Source organism: Onychomys torridus, chromosome 5 (assembly GCF_903995425.1).
Source record: "Onychomys torridus chromosome 5, mOncTor1.1, whole genome shotgun sequence".
Lineage (NCBI taxonomy): Eukaryota > Metazoa > Chordata > Mammalia > Rodentia > Cricetidae > Onychomys > Onychomys torridus.
This window is the reverse complement of record NC_050447.1, coordinates 9010684-9029695: the sequence shown is the minus strand read 5'-3', so window position 1 is coordinate 9029695 and position 19012 is coordinate 9010684. Positions and strand designations below refer to the sequence as shown.

Genomic DNA, 19012 nt, shown 5'->3' with positions numbered 1-19012 from the left:
CATTTCCTACCAGAGAAAGAAATAATGCATATGAAGCCCACAAAGAGAATGCAGCCAATTCATTTGATCCTGTGGTGATGCTTTGAAGCTTCTTTTAACCCAGTCTCTTTTACATTTCCAGATGCCATGAAAGGTGATATAGGCAGAAGGAACACTTATGGGACTGGGGGATTTCATTTTGCCCACTAGAGTGAAGGTTTGGATCTTACTTTTTCTGAGAGCAGCTTTAAAGAACTCTTCAAGCTGTCTGCGGAGTGCTGGCTGGCAGAGTTTAGCAGCAGGTCGGCATGGGTTGCTATGAGAGGCTGCAGCTGATTGATGTTGCTGAGGACTTCCTTGGCCTTAGCTGTGTTTTCTGGTGAATAGTAGATAAACTGGTAGCCAGTGCTGCAACAACAAGGACAGAGTTATGGAAGGCACAGAGAGCCTCCACAGCTCTTAACAAACTAAATTTATTACTCTTACTTCATAAATAAGAACAGACATAAGGCAGGTTTACCATGTCCTGAGAGTTTATGTAAATTTAAGGCTAGATCATGTAAAACCAGCCCTCGATCAACCAGAGGAAAGATTTTATATGATTACATATGTTCAGAATTACTATAAAATGACTGCTAACATACATAACAAATCACTAAACAACACCAGGCGAAATAGTAGACACTCAACCTGTATAATCAACTCAATCACGGTATAAATCCTGGCTTGCAGCTCACTAGGCAGCTTTGGGAGGTTTTTAGTCCTTAGTTGGAAAAGAGCAAATCTATGAAATGGTTAAATTTAGAGATAAAGACAATGCTTGGTAGGAAGGAAGCATTTGATACACTGCCTATAGTTTTCTCTGTGACATTGACAAGCACAAGGCAGTAACGAACACCATGAACTCAGAAGTGGAGAGAAAAGAAAATCAACTCCAAGTGGCCAAATAGCCCATTTTATTTTAAAGAGAAAAAACCAAATCTAAAGCTCCATTATATTATTTCATCTCCACATTTGTTCTTAAATGTAGCTTAACAAACTGAAGACTGGTTATTAATTAGTAGCCTTTGACTTTCATAATCAGTATGTAAGAACTGCTGGGGACCTGGTGAGAGGAAGGCTTCCCTGGAGCAAAGGAGCCTGGAGCACAGAGCAGTGTTTGAGTCCCAGGATGGGCAGCAAGGAAAGAAAGACAAAGGAAAGGCAAAAGAAAGGGAGAAGCAGAAGGAGAGGGAGAAGCAGGAGGAGGAGATGGAGAAGCAGGAGGAGGAGGGGGAGAAGTAGGAGGAGGGGAAGAAGGAGGAGAGGGAGAAGCAGGAGGAGAAGGAGAAGCAGGAGGAGAGGGAGAAGCAGGAGGAGAGGGAGAAGGCAGAGAGGGAGAAGCAGGAGGAGAGGGAGAAGCAGGAGGAGGAGAAGGAGAAGCAGGAGGAGGAAAGGGAGAAATAGGAGGAGAGGGAGAAGCAGGAGGAGAGGGAGAAGCAGGAGGAGGAGAAGCAGGAGGAGGAGAGGGAGAAGGAGGAGAGGGAGAAGCAGGAGGAGGAGAAGGAGAAGCAGGAGGAAAGGGAGAAGCAGGAGGAGAGGGAGAAGCAGGAGGAGGAGAAGCAGGAGGAGGAGAGGGAGAAGGAGGAGAGGGAGAAGCAGGAGGAGGAGAAGCAGGAAGAGGAGAGGGAGAAGGAGGAGAGGGAGAAGCAGGAGGAGAGGGAAAAGCAAGAGGAGGAGAGGAAGAAGTAGGAGGAGAGGGAGAAGGAGGAGAGGGAGAAGCAGGAGGAGAGGGAGAAGGAGGAGGCAGAGAGGGAGAAGCAGGAGGCAGAGAGGGAGAAGCAGGAGGAGAGGGAGAAGCAGGAGGAGGAGAGGGAGAAGCAGGAGGAGGAGGGGGAGAAGCAGGAGGAGGAGAGGGAGAAGCAGGAGGAGGAGAGGGAGAAGCAGGCAGAGTTGGGGCATTCACAAGCTTGGTGCAATCTTTCCACATCCTTTTATACCCAAGAGCCTAACTCTGTTTATAAATACATTAAGCCAGGTGGTGGTAGTGCTCGCCTTTAATTCCGGAGGCAGAACCAGGTAGATCTCTGTGAGTTTGAGACCAGCCTGATCCAGGACAGGCACCAAAACTACACAGAGAAACCCTGTCTCAAAGATAGATAGATAGATAGATAGATAGATAGATAGATAGATAGATAGATAGACAGATAGACAGACAGATAGACAGATAAACAGACAAATAATTAATAGATAGACAGATAAAATACATTAAAGTCTGCTTTGAATATTTGTGAAATATCTTCCTTACAGTTACTAGCTAAATTATTTAAATTTCCATAATTTTGTTTTCATTTTGTTTTGGCATGTTTGAACTAATCAGGAGAGAGCAAAGGAAGCCATAGCAATGCTCACAGAGTTGGGGAGCTAGGAGGTGCGCTGCAGCCTGGACAACGCAGGGCTCATCCTCTTCTCTCCGGTTGTATTTCCTGGTAGGAACGCTGCAACATTCAACCCACCAGTTCTTAAGAAATAAAACAACTCCACATTCCTTTTGTAAAGAAAAGAATTGTCCAAAGGTATCCATGTGGCATGACAGTGGGGGGTGGTTCTTCATACCCAGCAGCTGTGGTTAGAGAGGTCAGGACTCACTGCACACCACACACAGAAAATGGTGTGCAGTGGGTCATGATGGCCCTCTTCACTGGCCTACTTTCCTGATACGATGTCTGCTTCCTGATCTTATGGGGTCTGTCAAGCTGAAGCTCCCCAGTGGCTTAGTCCTGAGAAAGCTAAAGTGCCCATGGCCAGTGTTCTCCCATATTTCTGCTCACACAACTTCTTTCTCAGTACATTTTTTCTGATGCTCCTTATTCTTTCTCCTATCCCTTCCTTGAGATGGCTGCCTCTCCCCTCTCTGCTTTTCGGACACTCCACTCTGATGTTATTTTTAATATCATCCACTTTCCCTTTATCCTTTCCTCATTCTGTGCCCTGATAATTCTTAGCATTCTCCACCTGATTCTCATATATATGTTTCCAAGAAATCATTCTAAATATTTTCTTTTTCTTGTGCCTTAGGTGAGTGATACCCAAATGTTAGCAGGCATAAAGTGCACTGACAAATAAGGAAGGTCCTTTGGCATTTTTTAAGGATCTAGAATTTCTCTGCAATGCCAAGAGACTTTGCTTCAGTGGGCTCTGCACTGTAATATACATCCTTGGGAGATTTTAATGCCAGTGAACAACTCTATCAGTAGAGACACCCACCGTCCCTGATTTGTCTTTGATGTCCCTGTAAATGCTGGGTCACACACACTTCGCGAGGAGTCTGGTAAAATCCTCACTTAAGCTACTCTCAACTTCTTAGAATTGTTTTACCAGGCTACCTCTACTGTCGCTCTCTGTATTCTGAGATCCTCTGGTTCCTCCCCACAACCACTGCTTCTTCTGACATTCCCAGCACTCTTTCATCTTTACCCTCTCGATGACCTCATCCTCTTGCCCTGAGACTGTTCAGTCAAGCCTGGGACATAACTCAAGATCCTGCCATTTGTGACTCAGTCACATCTCCTCTGAAGCTGCTATGTAGCAGACATCTTAATGAGGCCAAGAGATTCATTTTCCACAGTGGAGGCCAGTGTTGCTGTCCAAGATGACACAATATAGCATGCAGAAAAATCATCATCTACAAAATTATACTGAGTATGCACAGATTTCATCTAACTATTGAATGACCTACTCTTGAAGCATGTCATATATTTTAACAGTTTTAGCTCCTTAAATGGGAAATTATGAATATAATTTAATTATCTAGAAAAAATTAAGTGTTTTATAGTGGTCTGAGATTTAGACTCAATCCAAACATTTGAGTCAACTGTCAAGATAAAACCAGAACAAGAAGAAACTATTTTTTGGAAAAAAAATTCATAGACTATAAAAGCAAATTATGGATGTTAGAAATTGAAATTGTGTGGTGGTATTGTGTTCCCCAAAATATTGTGTGTTCCCCAAAATAAACTTATCTGGGGTCAGAGAACAGGACGGCCACAATATTAAACATGAGGATAGTGGTGGTGATGCACGCCTTTAATCTCAGCACTTGGGAGGCAGAGCTAAGCAGATCTCTGTGTTCAAGAATACAGCCAGCATGGTGACACACACCTTTAATCCCAGGGAGTGACAGCAGAAAGTAGAAAGATATATAAGGCGTGAAGACCAGAAACTAGCAGCATTTGGCTGGTTAAGCTTTTAGGCTTTTGAGCAACAGTTCAGCTGAGATTCATTTTGGATGAGGACTCAGAAGCTTGCAGTCTGAGGAAACAAGACCAGCTGAGGAACTGGCAAGGTGAGGAAGCTGTGGTTTGTTCTGATTCTCTGATCTTCCAGCATTCACCCCAATAACTGGCCTCGAGTTTGATTTTATTAATAAGACCATTTAAGATTCCTGCTACAAAATTGGTTTCACATTGTATTTTTTATGGAAAAAAAGTGATTTAAAGTATGTCCTTAGACTTTATACAAATCTAATTACAATGAGAGCATGGACACATGCCCTCTTACATATTTTGTACATATGTATGACCTTAGTGTCCTACTGCTGCTCTAGCTTACCTCTTCATCTCCTAGTACCAGCAAAACTGAGGTCTCAGTCATTGGAGATTTGGATTTTGGGGAACCATTTGACATTCCTGAGCATTTGATCTAGCGGTTTAACTTTGTCAGCCATGTAAAGGGTTTCTCAATGCAGTCTCTAGCTCTAACTCCAACCGAAACAAAACTTCTTTGGGCATTTCCAACTTAATATGTCCAAAGGAGATCTCAGGCAGCTCAGATCCTCAACAACTAGCTTGGCTGGACTCTCAGGCACTGTTCTTCAGGACATGGCCGCTAGCTTCTCTTCCTCCCTTACTGTTATCATAAGAGTCACTGCGTCCATTCAAATAAACCCAGAATCCAACCACTTGTTTCCATGCTCACTACAAACATCCTGGTGCAAAGGGCTATCACCTCTTATCACTAGAGTTTTACACACACACACACACACACACACACACACACACACACACACTCTAGCATTACATTTGGCTATTGGGAAAAAGTGCTATAAGATATGGACATTTTTACTTCTATTCAGGGCTTGAAAGATAGGAGACAAACACACACACACACAAACACACACACACACACACACACACACACACACACACACGGAGGGAGAGAGGGAGGGAGGGAGGGAGAGAGAGAGAGAGAGAGAGAGAGAGATTCTCAACCCAAGTCCATATAGCCCAGGCCTTAACTGTAACTTACCTGTTCTTCCTCTACCCTCCCTGGAAACTGCTTAACCCATTGCTCAACCTCACTACTATTGTAGGCGATGGAAGTGTGGGACAATGTAGCTAAGAAAGGAAGGACAGGCAGGAAAGGAAAGAAGAAGAAGAAGAAAGCCACAGGGAGAATGGCAGAAGACAGGGCCGACACATTTAAAAACAAAGTATTCTAGAGTAGTAAATCTCTCTTTGGTAGAGTTAATTCTCCAAAGGAAAATTTCAGGATGGTTTTTACTTACGTTTTCCCAGTTCATAGACGTGTGTGTATGTGTGTGTGTGTGTGTGTGTGTGTGTGTCTTGAATCCAAACAGGCATAGGCATGCTCTTAGTCTAACTGAGAAGAAAACCCTAGGAATAACACCTAAGAATTTCCACCTCAGTCAGTTGAATCTACCCTTCTGGCTTCACAGGGCTTCACAATGAGCATCTGAAATGCCTGAAGGTGTAATCAGACTGCTCCACCTCCCCTTGGCTGCTTTTTTTCCTGTTGGATGTGGGGCTTAAGAAAAGAACTAGAAAAGATAACACTCGCTTTCTTTGCTCCCTGTCGGCTCATTTATGTAACTAGATGACTTATAGGAGCTGTGCTTAAATTGGTCTTTGTTTTTCAAACTAGTCTCCTTGTGGAAAAAAACAAAAACAAAAACAAAGCATGCCCTCCTGGAAACTTTAGGCTCCAGGTATGTTTTGATCAACGCTTGATTCCACCATTTCTGAGGAAGGAGACCGAACAAAGAGATGGTGTCAGCCGCTCTACTCCTCCTGGGGCTGTTGGTTACTCTTCTCAGTGGCTCATCCTACCTGTTTTAAATTTTAAGCTCTTGACTGTGACTTCTTAACTGTGATGGCCTCTCTTATATACACGTAGATGTAATAGGCTGTCTTCATGATATGTAAATTGTATTTTGATAAATCTCTTTAAAAAAAAAAAACCAATGTCCTTAGCATACATTACAGAAATGGTGATTATTGCCCATGGATAAGGATAGAGGAAATAGAAGGTACGTACACTCATGAGCCATTTCACTTTTTCCCTGTTAAATCTAATGTAAAGAGGAAGTTTAAGAAAGCAAATAATTGATACTATAGATTTAACTAAAGTCCAAATATTTTCACCATCAGTATAATAAATAATAATTGAGCCCATACTTTATGTGTCTAGGATTACACTAATATTTCCATGGGTTACATTATTTTATTTCCACAGCTCTCCAGGAAGAAATACTATTACATTATGTAGACATGGAAGGTGGAGGTTGGGTGGGGCTTTGATTGGGTCACACAACTAGCATGTGTGGTAGAACATGGATTCTAGAGTAAACATTCATATTCACACAGCTTGAACTCCTAATTATGTTTGCCTATCTTTTGAGCATTGTGTTGAGTCATTTTAGATTTTAAAAATTATGAAGCTATAATTAATATGGGAAAGATCTACAATGTAATAATATCATAGCAGGTACACACTATAATAATTTAAAATTAAATCTCTCATCTTCTAATTAAGACTATTTATTAGAGAAGGTTATGATTCTAGTTTATAGTAGAGATTAGTCTAAAGAAAGAATTTGGGAATCATCTGATGCTAAATTACAATCAACACATTATTTACTGACTGCTACTTGACCAATGAATTAAGAAAAGCAAATGGTCAGAGCTAGCAGCAAGGCCGTGAGAGGATACATATTATAATTCCTGTTCACTAAATGTCATACTATGGCTGGCCACATGGGATTAAAAAAAAAAGAAGGAACCTTTTGGGGGGATGGGTACGGGGTGTCTTTTTTTTTTTTTTTTTTTTTTTTTTTTTTTTTTTGTAAAACTTTCCAAAGTTGGACTCTCAATTCTGAGTGTCCACTAATGTCCTGAGGATGTCCACAGTGACAGATTGCTCACTAAGCATTCAACTTCAGTCCCTGAGGTTCACTTCACAGTACATAGATTTTATCCCCACAGTCAGTGATGCTTCTGTTCTTCAAGGTTTTATGATTGTTGGAAGTAGGTTTTCTCACACACACACACACACACACACACACACACACACACACACACACACACAATCTACAACCTATCAGGAAATAAAGACCAACTATTTCAGAGGAAGAAAGGTTTCTGTTCCAATCAGCAAACTTGCTAACTTTTCTAATATATTCACTAACATGTATAGATTTGTGTCCTATGAAATGTATGTATATATAATTTTGTGTTTCCTTCCTTGTTACATCTGGATTCTCACCTCCCAACTTAATAAGCCCATAGAACCCAGACAATTCCCACTTCTTTCTGGACACTATTGTACAGATTCTCTTTCTTTTCACCTGTGCCAACCTCATAATTGAAGTCATCTTTATCTTCTATATGCTCATGACAAGAGTATGATACTGGAATTTTTCTGGAAAGTCATATTTAATAGATTTTTTTCAATAAGTCATCTCATTTTAGGTAAGCCTATTTTTTCCCATGACATAAATCTCATGTGTACATTTTAAAGTTAGTATTTCATCACATTCTTACAAAAATGAGATTTTTCCCAGATTATTAAATGCTGTTTTATGTATGTTATGTATGTGTGTATGTGAAAGCCTGCTTATCATATATGCATCATGTGTGTGCTTGTTGCCCATGGAAGCCAGAAGAGGCTTTGGGATCATCTGGACCTGGAGTTACAGGTGGCTGTGAGCTGCCTTATGTGGTTCTGGCAACCAAGCTCGACTCCTCTGTAAGGGTATCAGATTTTCTTAACTGAACCTCAGGCTCCTCCCTAGATACATTTTTTTTTTTAAATCTGGAAAATAATGTTTTTAGATATGGTAAATTATTTTCTTTTGCTGCCTCTGAAATGATGATGGCTAAGTATATAGATTAATGAAGAGTTATAAGAATTATTCTGGAAATCTCCATGCAAGGAAGTCCCCACTGCTCTCATTCAGTATTATTTTACTTTATGGAAAGCAAGTCCTCTACAAAATCTGCTCACAGCATTTCAAAATAAGCAAAAGGAAATGGTTGTGGTAATTTGTTTATTGTTGCAATATTTTGGTTTTAATTCCTAATCTTTCTGTGGATTGGCATCTTTCCTTTGATTCCTCCTTCTGTCCTTCTTTACTCTCTTTATGTGTGTCTGCATTATACATATATCTCAGCCCCACCTTGTGGGTGTGACCATTACCAAAGCCTCAATGGGGGTTGGAACTTCCAGGCCAAGGCTGGAATGGCTACCCACTATATATATATATATACCTACATACAAACTTATTAAAAGCTAGAATCTTCCTAACTTCTATATGCAATTAAGACACTGAGTTATAAAATAAAACCATTTAAATTATTTTTCTAAGTAAACTATGACTCCTTTACTTAATGTCAGTTGTCAAAATGTAGGATTTTTATTTATGATTTCCAGCAATTCAGCTGCAGCAACAGTGTGGTAAATCAGGAGGAATCAGCCATATATTTGCATTGCAAATGAGGACCAAGGATGAACGGTTTTCTGAAACCTCACAATTCAAATTCTTCTTGTTTTGTTATTTTTACACAGTGCTATTTTGACAAATTTAGTATCAAAACTTCTAGAGTTATTTACATATTGTCATTTATAAATGTGTAAGTCTTTTTCTTTAACAATTTCATTTCTCAAAACTTTGAACTATCATATGGTGCTTCCTGCCTAAACAAGAGAACACACTTGGTCTCCCAAGCTACTGGTAGGTATTGGAGCAAATCTCCAACTTTCAAATGTTAGGTGGAAAGTGGATAAGGGGTATTATTAATTGTCAGCCATTAAGTTGGGTAGCTTTTATAAAAACTCCCATCTTTCTTCTTTAGAACACATAACTGTATATTTCCCTGCTTAGTGAGATGGGTGCAAGAACACTTTTGTAACACATGCCTTGTGGCTGCTGTCTAGGACTACAAGACATTTTGTACATTTGTATATAAGACACTTTCTACAAGTCCATGTTTCTGATTCTGATTCCTGATCCCACTGTTGTGGTGGTATTGTGTTCCCCAAAATATTGTGCGCTCTAATAAACTTATCTGGGGTCAGAGAACAGACAGCCACTAGATACAGAGCCTAAAATGGTGGCTAGAAAATGGGTCAGAGCAAGCAATAGCAGAAGCTAGGCAGTGGTGGTGCATGCCTTTAATCCCAGCACTTGGGAGGCAGAGCTAGGCGGATCTCTGTGAGTTCAAGGATACAGCCATCATGGAGACACACGCCTTTAATCCCCGAAAGTGAGCCTTTAATCCCAGGGAGTGATGGCAGAAAGAGAAAGATATATAAGGCCAGAAACTAGCAGCATTTGGCTGGTTAAGCTTTTAGGCTTTGAGCAGCACAGTTCAGCTGAGATTTATTTGGATGAGGACTCAGAGAAGCTTGCAGTCTGAGGAAACAAGACCAGCTGAGATACTGGCAAGGTGAGGAAGCTGTGGCTTGTTCTGTGTCTCTGATCTTCCAGCTTTCACCCTGGCCTCAGGTTTGATTTTATTAATAAGAACTTTTAAGATTCCTGTTACACACTGTGTGTCCTTATCATCATTACTTCATTCAGTCACATCCGTCACTACAGGAAGAGTGACTGACTTCATAGGGAACTTCATGTATTCACTCCATCATTAACCTTGTCAGTGCACCCAACACCTGTATGGTAGATAACATAGTCTATGCTTTCAGAATAAGCCTTGTCTAGAAGGATGCTCACACTAGGGGCTGAATGCTGATGGGGGAATGTCTTTCTGTTCCCTGTGAATATATGTTGCTCTGATTGATTGATAAATAAAGCTGTTTGGCCTATGGCAAGGCAGCTTAGAGGCAGGCAAGAAATTCAAAGGGAGAGACCAAAAGAAAGGAAGAGACACCAGCCCACTGTCTAGGTCTGTAATGGCACACAGGTAAAGCCACAGAACATGTGGCAACATATAGATGAACAGAAATAGGTTGAGTTTAAGTGTAAGAGCTAGTCAATAGTAGGCCAGAGCTAATGGCCTAACAATTTTAATTATTATAAGCCTCGGTGTGTTTACTTGGGGGATGTGAGTGGGAGAGATTTGTCCCGACCGCTGACCAGCTGGGACACAGGAAATCTTCTGGCTACAGAAAGCAGATGTCTTAGTTACAGAATCAGACTGGGTTTCTAGTCAGTGCCCAGCCTTAAGGTAGGATCTGTGGCAGTGAGTGTGGATGCCCATGCTGGTTTGCTGTGGAGGGCACTGTGTGAGAGAGGGATGGGAGTGTTAAGTGCGAGAGAGGGAGCTTAAAAGAAAGCTTTTAAGAAAAAAGAAAAATTACACATGAAAGAGAACCCCTGTGTTATTGTTCCAATGTCAGATGTACTGCAAAGTGCTTGTGTGTTGAATGCTTGGTCCCAGCTTGTAGTTCTATTATGGAAAGTTCTAGAAATTTCTGGAAGGGAAAGTATGTCAATGTGTGAGGACATGCATTTGTTGGGTATATCAGGTCTCTATATCCTCCCCTCAATCTGCTTCCTGTTCATCTTAACATGAATAGCCTTCTCCTTACCACAGGCTCAGAAGCAAGGGAAACAAATATATGGATTGAAATCTGTGAACCCATGAGCTACAATAAACCTCAATTGCTGTTAAGTTGTTTATCTCAGGATTTCTAACTCAGAAAACTGCCTAACATACTCCTCCTTCCAAGTTTTGTTTTTCATACTGTCAATGATCTATGGTCAACCATAATCTAAATAGAAAATTACAGAAATAGATGGTTCAGATAATTTTAAAGTTACACAAATTTCTTAGTAGTGAGATGGGGTCTTGGACCACCCTGCTCTGCTTGCTGATGGCTGCTCCATCCCTCTCTGCAGAGTGCTGAACATCCCACTTGATCACAGACCCTTAGTAGCTTTCCTGGATATCAGTGCAACTATCAGGATATCTTAGAGCCTGTGAGCAAGTAAACTTTATTTTACTGAAAATAGACCCAACTATCAGGAATACTGGTTACCTTATTACAACATATTGTTAGCGTTCTATTTTATTATTAGTCCTTCTCCTTCTCCTTCTTTCTTCTCCTTCCCTTTCTCTACCTCCCCCTTCTCTTCTTCCTCCTCCTCCTCCTTCTTCCTCTGTTCCATGTTTATATGTTCAGCTTTATCATATGTGTATGTGTGAAGAAGTACAATAAAATGGTCTGGATCTATCTGAGGTTTAATGTATTCTCCATGGGTTTAGGGATGCACCCCTTGAGGAAAAGGTAACACTAAAGCACAATATGCATCTCAGATCATAACCTTCAAGTAAGAAATGGCCAAATTGTTTGAAATTATTAAATTACAAAATTATATTTGCCTTATAGAAATGTCATTCCAGACAAAATCAACCAAATGGTTGGATCAATGCCAGCTGAGAAGCAAGGAGAGTGATGAATTTCCTTGGCAGAGGAACACCTAGAAGATAGTGCTCTGTGGGTCAGGATTATCTTAACCCATAATTCATTAGTGAATGAAAGACTTATGGAGAAGTTTGGAAGCAGAACTGATGTTCAATCTTTTCTTCTATTAAAATTAAGCAAAGGGAGCAGGGATGCCAAGAATTTGCTGACCTCCGTGTGGAACCTCTCAGTGGATGACAATGCAGGGTTGTTTTTGTTTTTTGTTTTTTGTGGGGTGGAGGGCTATATTTTGTGCTTGCTTCAAGACAAAGAACCCTCAGGAGAAGAGATGTGAAAGCCAGTGAAGTTGAAATGACTTGATATGGCCACCTTGAGGGTACAAGGGAAGTAGAGCTACCTATGGGTGGTTTTACATGCACATGGCGCGCACATACACACACACACACACACACACACACACACACACACACACACACATCTTACAAGTCAGTCCTTCTAAATCTGGATGTAATGTACGACAGTGTCTGAAGCTCAATGTTTGAGACTGAGTTTTAAACTGCGTATTTATGGAAATTAATGCTTTTTTCAAAGGGCAATTTAATATCATCTCTGAAATTTATGCATCTTTTGTACAAGAATTTATGAATAAGAATAGAAATTTCCAGAATTATATGAATAAGGATATATTTTGGGAGTATAAGTGATTATAAAACTAATTAGAAATAATTTAAATCTGTGGTCTACTTATGTCCAATCAATAAAATACAAGACAAATTTTAGAGAGTATAAAATCTGAACCTGGAGAGACAGCTTAGATGGTGAAGGGCCTGCTATGAAATCATTAGGACCTAGGTTCAAATCCTTGGCACCTACCTAAAAAGCTCTGTGTGTATATGTATATGTGCAACCTCAGTGCAGACACCAGCAGCCTTGTTGCATAGATAGACAGCCCAACCGAGTTAATGAGCTCCAGTGAGATAGATATTTTGTCTCATAAGATGAGATTGAAAACAACTGAGGAAGACACAGTGACCACCCTGGTCTCTATACGTATGTGCACAGCCTCACATAAATATGTACATGCATGGCACATGCACAAAAGAATGAAATTTAAACATGGATTGACGAGTCACTGAAGTACTTTAATCGATATAAAGCTATTTATATGTTGTATATAACAATATATAATAATAGTAAAAACAAATAAGTTTTCACCATATACAAGGGACAATTATAAGTATTACCAAAATTCCAAAACAACCTCACAGGGTAATAAACCTAATTTCAACTTTACAAATGAGAAAACTAATGTATAGAATGGTGTGGTAATTTCATTAATGTCACAAAGGCAATTAAATGAGTTAGAATTCGTTTTACATAGCAATCAAAATGAATACTACCAATCAAAATAAATAAATTTAAAAAATGAGCTAGAATTCAAATTCAAGCAGAGATTGGCGTTTATGAACTATCTATGAGATGAAATTTTCTGCTTGCCCAAAAATAAAGAACAGAAAAAATTATAGGACTAGAAAAACAGTCAATCACAATTTAGGATCTCAACTATATGTTCCTTTAGTCTGAATTGTATGCTACTGGCAAACATAATATCCAACTAAAACAGGAATTTTACAAAGGAGAAAATAACATTTAAAATTCATTTAGGGTCACATGCAAATTACTGAAAACACTTCTGACCCCATGTACCACATTCCATCTGTGCTCTTCAAGCCTTGTCTTTAAGTTCCCTATATTCCCAAGCCATGGCAGGACTATGTACTTAGAAGTGAGTATCTACCTTTCCCAAGTTGTAGATAAAAGACAACGCCCTTTCCTTCAGAAACATTTGGCATCATGTATAGAGGCTGTGCACAGGGAAGCACCCTTGAGCAGAAAAGCCACATTTGCAGGTTTGGCAGAAAGAGTTTTGTATTTGCTAAAAGATCAGTTGAACTGTGAGCTAGAAGTAGCCACTGAGAACCAACTCACAGCAAGTAGAAAATAGACCCTTCAAGGAATCAAATCATAGTCAACACAAAAATTACATCACTGTCTCCTTCAAAATGACATTATTTCCAGCAACTGGACTCAGTGCAAAAGAAAAAGAAAAGGGATTGTCATAGGCTTTCCACCTGGCCTTATTTTCACTGTGCCTATGCGATTTCATTAAACCACTTACAAGAAAGTTTTTAATGGAATATGTTCTTTCTGAAAGCAGAAACTAAAGGTGCACTTGAAAATGGACAATATGAATTTGAACTAAAGGTTCAGAGACTGAACTTTTAAAACAAATTAGTTTGGGTATATTTGGACACAACTCCCAAAGAAACAAAAAGACGTATGCTGTTTTAAAAACAAAGGGCATTCACTCATCAGTGGGCCAAGTATTTCACACACCTGCCTTAAGACTTAGGGGAAATCCTAAAAGAGGGATAAAGAATTGTAAGAGCTGGAGGTTGGGGAGGACCTGAGAAAACAGTGTCTTCTGGAGAGAACAGGACTAATGCACTCATGAACTTATATCTACTGTGCATATACAAGATCATGTCAGTAAATATTCCAGTAAGTATGGAGTAATGGCACACAGGCACCCACCCCTAGCTGAGGAGCTGGTGACTATTGATCACTACTAGGGGAAGAAGAGTCTACTATCAGAAAACTCTGGATTGTGTCAAGTCATTGGTTAATATCACATAGAATGTCCAAGAAGAAGATAAAGATAAAATAATACAATGGCAGTGAAAGTTTCCCCAAATCATGGCTTAAAATGCCCATCTTTACCCATGTATCAAAGCATAGAAGACCAAGAAGAGTTCCATCATTTAAAGTGATTCTCTGCCTTACAAAATTCAACTTCTAGTTATTAATTTTATATTCTGAGATATACTTCCTTGCATTGTCTCTCACTAAAAATACAGTATCTGTTGATGCAAAAGGCTTCAGGAATATATGAATAGTGTGACAGCTCTTTTGATGTTGAGTTTGCTCAGGCTGGCTTTTAATGAGTAGCCCTAAAGCATTTTCAATTATATATGTCATCAGCCAGTTGTATTTGATCCGTATATTTCCCTGGAGCTCAGTACTTTTTGATTGACACTAAGTTCACTGATAACCATTTTAGTGTATTTTACAAATAAAACAGCAACAAAAGGATATTTAACACATGAGTATTCCAAAGAAATCAATGTTTAAAAGCACTGAACATATCTTTTCATTTACCTTAAGTTTCATCCTTCATTTATGCCCTTAAGTGCAATTTCCCAGTGAGAAGTGATTAGTGAAGACATCGTATATTTATGCAGATATTTCAAACATAAACATGTCTCAGCATGCAAAGATGAACTCAACAATTGTCTTTGTCAATTGCATACAATGATAAATTATGAAATTGTAGAGTTATGCCTTACATCTCACATACTGACAATTTGCATTCAACTAGATTCTGGATGTCTTGTATATTCATAGGTTTTGAGTCTTTTAATTATATTGTTATTATCTTTAAAATATTGTTGGTTGAAAAATAAATAATATAAAATTACTAAGTCAATAAGAAATTTCCAATTCCAGACAGGAGAGTAGAAATAGCAACTTTTTAACTTCTGCATATCACAATAAACCACTCCACACAAAATGTAGTACTCCTAAGAACTCTAAGGGGCAGAAGAAAAAGGGCAGAGTGGTTTGGGGGCCTTGGGATGTAGAAGGTAAAATGACAATGAATCTCTCTTGTTACTCTCTTTGCCCTCTATACACTGTTATTTTGGTTTCAGAGAATGCCTCAGAGCAGAAAAATGTCAACACCAGCAATAAAAGTCATAGTAATAAAATAATACTAAAAGAAAGCCAAGAACTGGTGAGATTGGTAGCCCAGTGAATCTTGCTTCTTGGAGTTACATCTGCCCATTTTGGGGATGAATGCACAAGCCATGGCCCTTCAACCAGAGGCATGTACAGAAGGAGACCATGAAGAGCACCTCTCCGCAGGAGGACCATGGCCAGAACACCACCTGCCACTCACACCTCAGTAAACACAAAGCATCCCCTCTTCCTTGGAGTCTGTGTGGTTTAAACTGACTTCCCACTCCCTGCAGGAGATAAATTCCTTCCCTGCAGGGCCTACCACTGGAACTCTGACTATTACTCCCCAATGTCCCAAGGAAACAGAACCACTTTCTACAACAGAAAGATTTGGAAGCAGGGCATAGACAGTAAGGAGAAGCCCAGGCATAGGACAGGACTTCATTAGGACTACAGTGATGGGAACTCTATGATTCCCATGTGATACAATATTACAGACACACAATGAACAGTGAAGAAAATCTAAAGAAATGGAACAAGGACTACAGCTGATACTATATGAGTATGATGTGAAAACTTGTAGTTTGAAGAAGAGGAGGGGAAAGAAGGAAAATACATCTGTACTGGAAATACAGTGATTCCGTTCAGAATGCTTTCTTCTGAAACATCTGGCCTCTGTGGAAATAAATGGATGGTTGTGTGACGAATGTGCTCAAATGTTTAAAAGTTCTTGGTTTGTCACTCACATAAAGTGTCTAATAGTTATAAAACCACCTGTCATTGTAGAATGGCTTCCCCATAGCTTTCAGTTTGGATGTTTCTAATCAAAGCAAAACCACTATTGTGAGGGGAAAGAATTGTTCTAAACCCAATATCTTTTTTATGGCTTGCATGAATGTAGTCATAGCTAGAGAAATTTACAAGGTAAGTTCTCCTGAATATGGGATGAGAGAGGGCATATGCTGCTGCAGCAGACACTTTAATAAGCAGCATTTAAAAGTAGTTAATAAGCAAAAGTGGAGAAATAGTAATGCAAATTGTTAAAAAAAATACTGTTTTAGATTCATGCTTTCTTTTTCCTAAGTAACTAAGCTTCCAGTGTTAGTTTAGCCATCTAATTGACAGCTCTCCTTTACAAATGACACAGTTAAAGATTAGGACAGCTTTACATTGTGTCTCAGCCCAAGGCAGCAATCACCTACAGGGGCATCACTGAAAAATGAAAGAAAAAAGAAAGATCTGTGTTCGTCATCAAGCATCTTTGTCTCCATGGTTATACCAGGTTATCAGTCTGCACACTATTTTTCTCCAGTGAGTAACAGTGGTACCAGAGTCTCCCATTGAGCAGCCTGGCTTTCAGGACAATATTCTGCCAGCAGAGCTCTCAGAAAGCCCATTCATGAAGTTTGTGGGTTCTAGTCTATTCTTAAGTAAGTTAGAGAAATTCAACAACTTTCATTTACTTGCTGGGTAAAAATGTTAAGAACTATTCATTAGGATGGATTGATCTTCAATATACTAACTTTGTCTATAGTCTTATTCAAAGGAAAGATAATATCATCAATACAATGTTTGTCTTTTTTCTTTCTTTACTTACTTCCTTCTCTCTGTCTCAAATCTGTGGAGTAGTTTTCGAAGACCTCCATTCTTAAATCCCTGAAAATGGGCAGCTGGGGCTCCTACAGTGATGACATCATAGAGAGCATCTGGAATGAAAACAGGCAAGGAGATGAACACTTTGCAAACACTTGTCTCCTGCACTAAAGTATCCACTCTTCAGGAAGTTTTAGAAATTATGCTGTTTCAGTTTGTAGGAGTAACTACGAACTCTCATCTCAAGGGGGTAAGAAGAACTAATAAAACTTTCTAAGAGCTAACTGTACACCTCAACAAGTTATAATATTTCCAAGATTTATGACTGCATCTTAATTATATGCTACACCACAGAACAGCATGTTCTCCATCCCTCTATGTACTTACTGAGATAACATGTTAATGGGTCTTTTGTGTGTTTTACTTTATTGAGTTTTGCATCATTTAATTTGCAATCATACTGAAATTCAACAATAATGAACAATTTCTCAACCAAAGTTTTCAAAGAGAAGAACTAAAAATATTAATTTATTTTGGCTCAAGGGCAGAACAGTGCAATCACATTAAAAACAAAATCTATCCAGTCATTTCCTGCTTTCCTACTCTGAAATGTACACAATTTGGAATACATACTTTTGTAATGTCTTACATAACATAGAAGAATGTAAAATGTCTCATTTATTTTCCATGCAGATACTTTTCTTTCCATAAAAATAAATCCATACATTTAAATTGAAATTCAATCTTTTGATCCTGAATATTATGGCTTCAAAACATGCCATCATTTTATATTCAAATGAAAGATATGGAAGGCAGAGTGTATGTTCTCTATTTAAACTACATTTTTGTAGAGAAATCTAATTTTATAGGAGGTCTTTCTCAAATTGATTTTGATATTGACATATTGGTTGTTTCTGAGATATGGCTTACTGAGAAAATATAAATTGTTTTATTGCTTCTTCAAAATTATTCAGTCTAGATCCATCTGAATTGTTATTGTTTTACAATAGAACATCGCCACTCTAAAAATAAAGGATCAGGAGAATAAAATACTTTTTCAATGTAACCCAAAACTTCATACATCATAGATTTAACAATCAATTAATGGTAATAATAATTACAACATGATGATAACTTTTTAACTTTTGAAAAGTCACTAATAAACAAAATTATAATATTTCTTAAGATAGAAGAATAATTGTTTTATAAGAAATTTAATTATTTCCTACCCCAGAGAGTTAAACTTATGGTTAAGAAAAGGAATCTTATCCTAAGGATTAGCTTTCATAGTATTAGTAGTGCCATAGAGAAAGGCAACCAATGGTCCTACTCAGCTGTGAAACCTATAAACCACAATGACTAGCATGTCAAGAGATTATCAAGGATGGTAGTGGAAATTATATATGGGCTGTAACCAACAGCTACCTAGTTTGACTTTAGACCTGCTCAGTACAGGAAATGCATGCTTAGCACTGAAACCTAGTCAACCACTTGTAGTGATAGGGACCATAGAGAAGAACCTACTACTGCCAATTTCCCAAACCAGTATAATCTCTAATTGCATTCTTAATATACATCCTTATACTCATAGATAAGAGAAACTCTTACCCCTCTCTTCCTCTCTTTTCATTAAATGGGGACCATTATAGAAAGCCACAAGTGTTCAAGATTCAAGGAAAAAGTATCATCTTTTGATTAGAAAATAAAAGGTATGAATTGAGCCCTGAGAATTGGGTGTGCTCTCCCCGATTGGAATGTCACCATCCCTGTGAATGGACAGAACAGGGAAACATTGTATACTTATTCACTACTGCACACCAACATCTGTGTTACTTACTCATCTGTTTATTTATACTTGACAAACAACAGAAATGTGAGTCATACTGATATCCTTGACTTCAATACAGAACTATAAAACTGACTCTGGGTTCTTTTCTTCTACATTTAAATTTATGTGTATCCTCTTTCTCTATCATTA

The 19012-nt window shown here is 38.8% G+C and overlaps 1 protein-coding gene across 6 annotated transcripts in view; it reads right to left on the bottom strand.

Moving 5' to 3' along the window:
- The window catches only part of Inpp4b (inositol polyphosphate-4-phosphatase type II B), a 739919-nt gene that overhangs the window by 131180 nt on the left and 589727 nt on the right, over positions 1 to 19012 (bottom strand). For all 6 annotated transcript variants that reach the window (XM_036187401.1, XM_036187404.1, XM_036187402.1 and 3 more), the window contains 2 exons: positions 17039 to 17147; positions 210 to 387 (listed from right to left, as the gene is read on the bottom strand). In XM_036187401.1, the coding sequence (XP_036043294.1) occupies positions 210 to 387; positions 17039 to 17147 (287 nt within the window). The remainder of the gene's footprint in view (positions 1 to 209; positions 388 to 17038; positions 17148 to 19012) is intronic.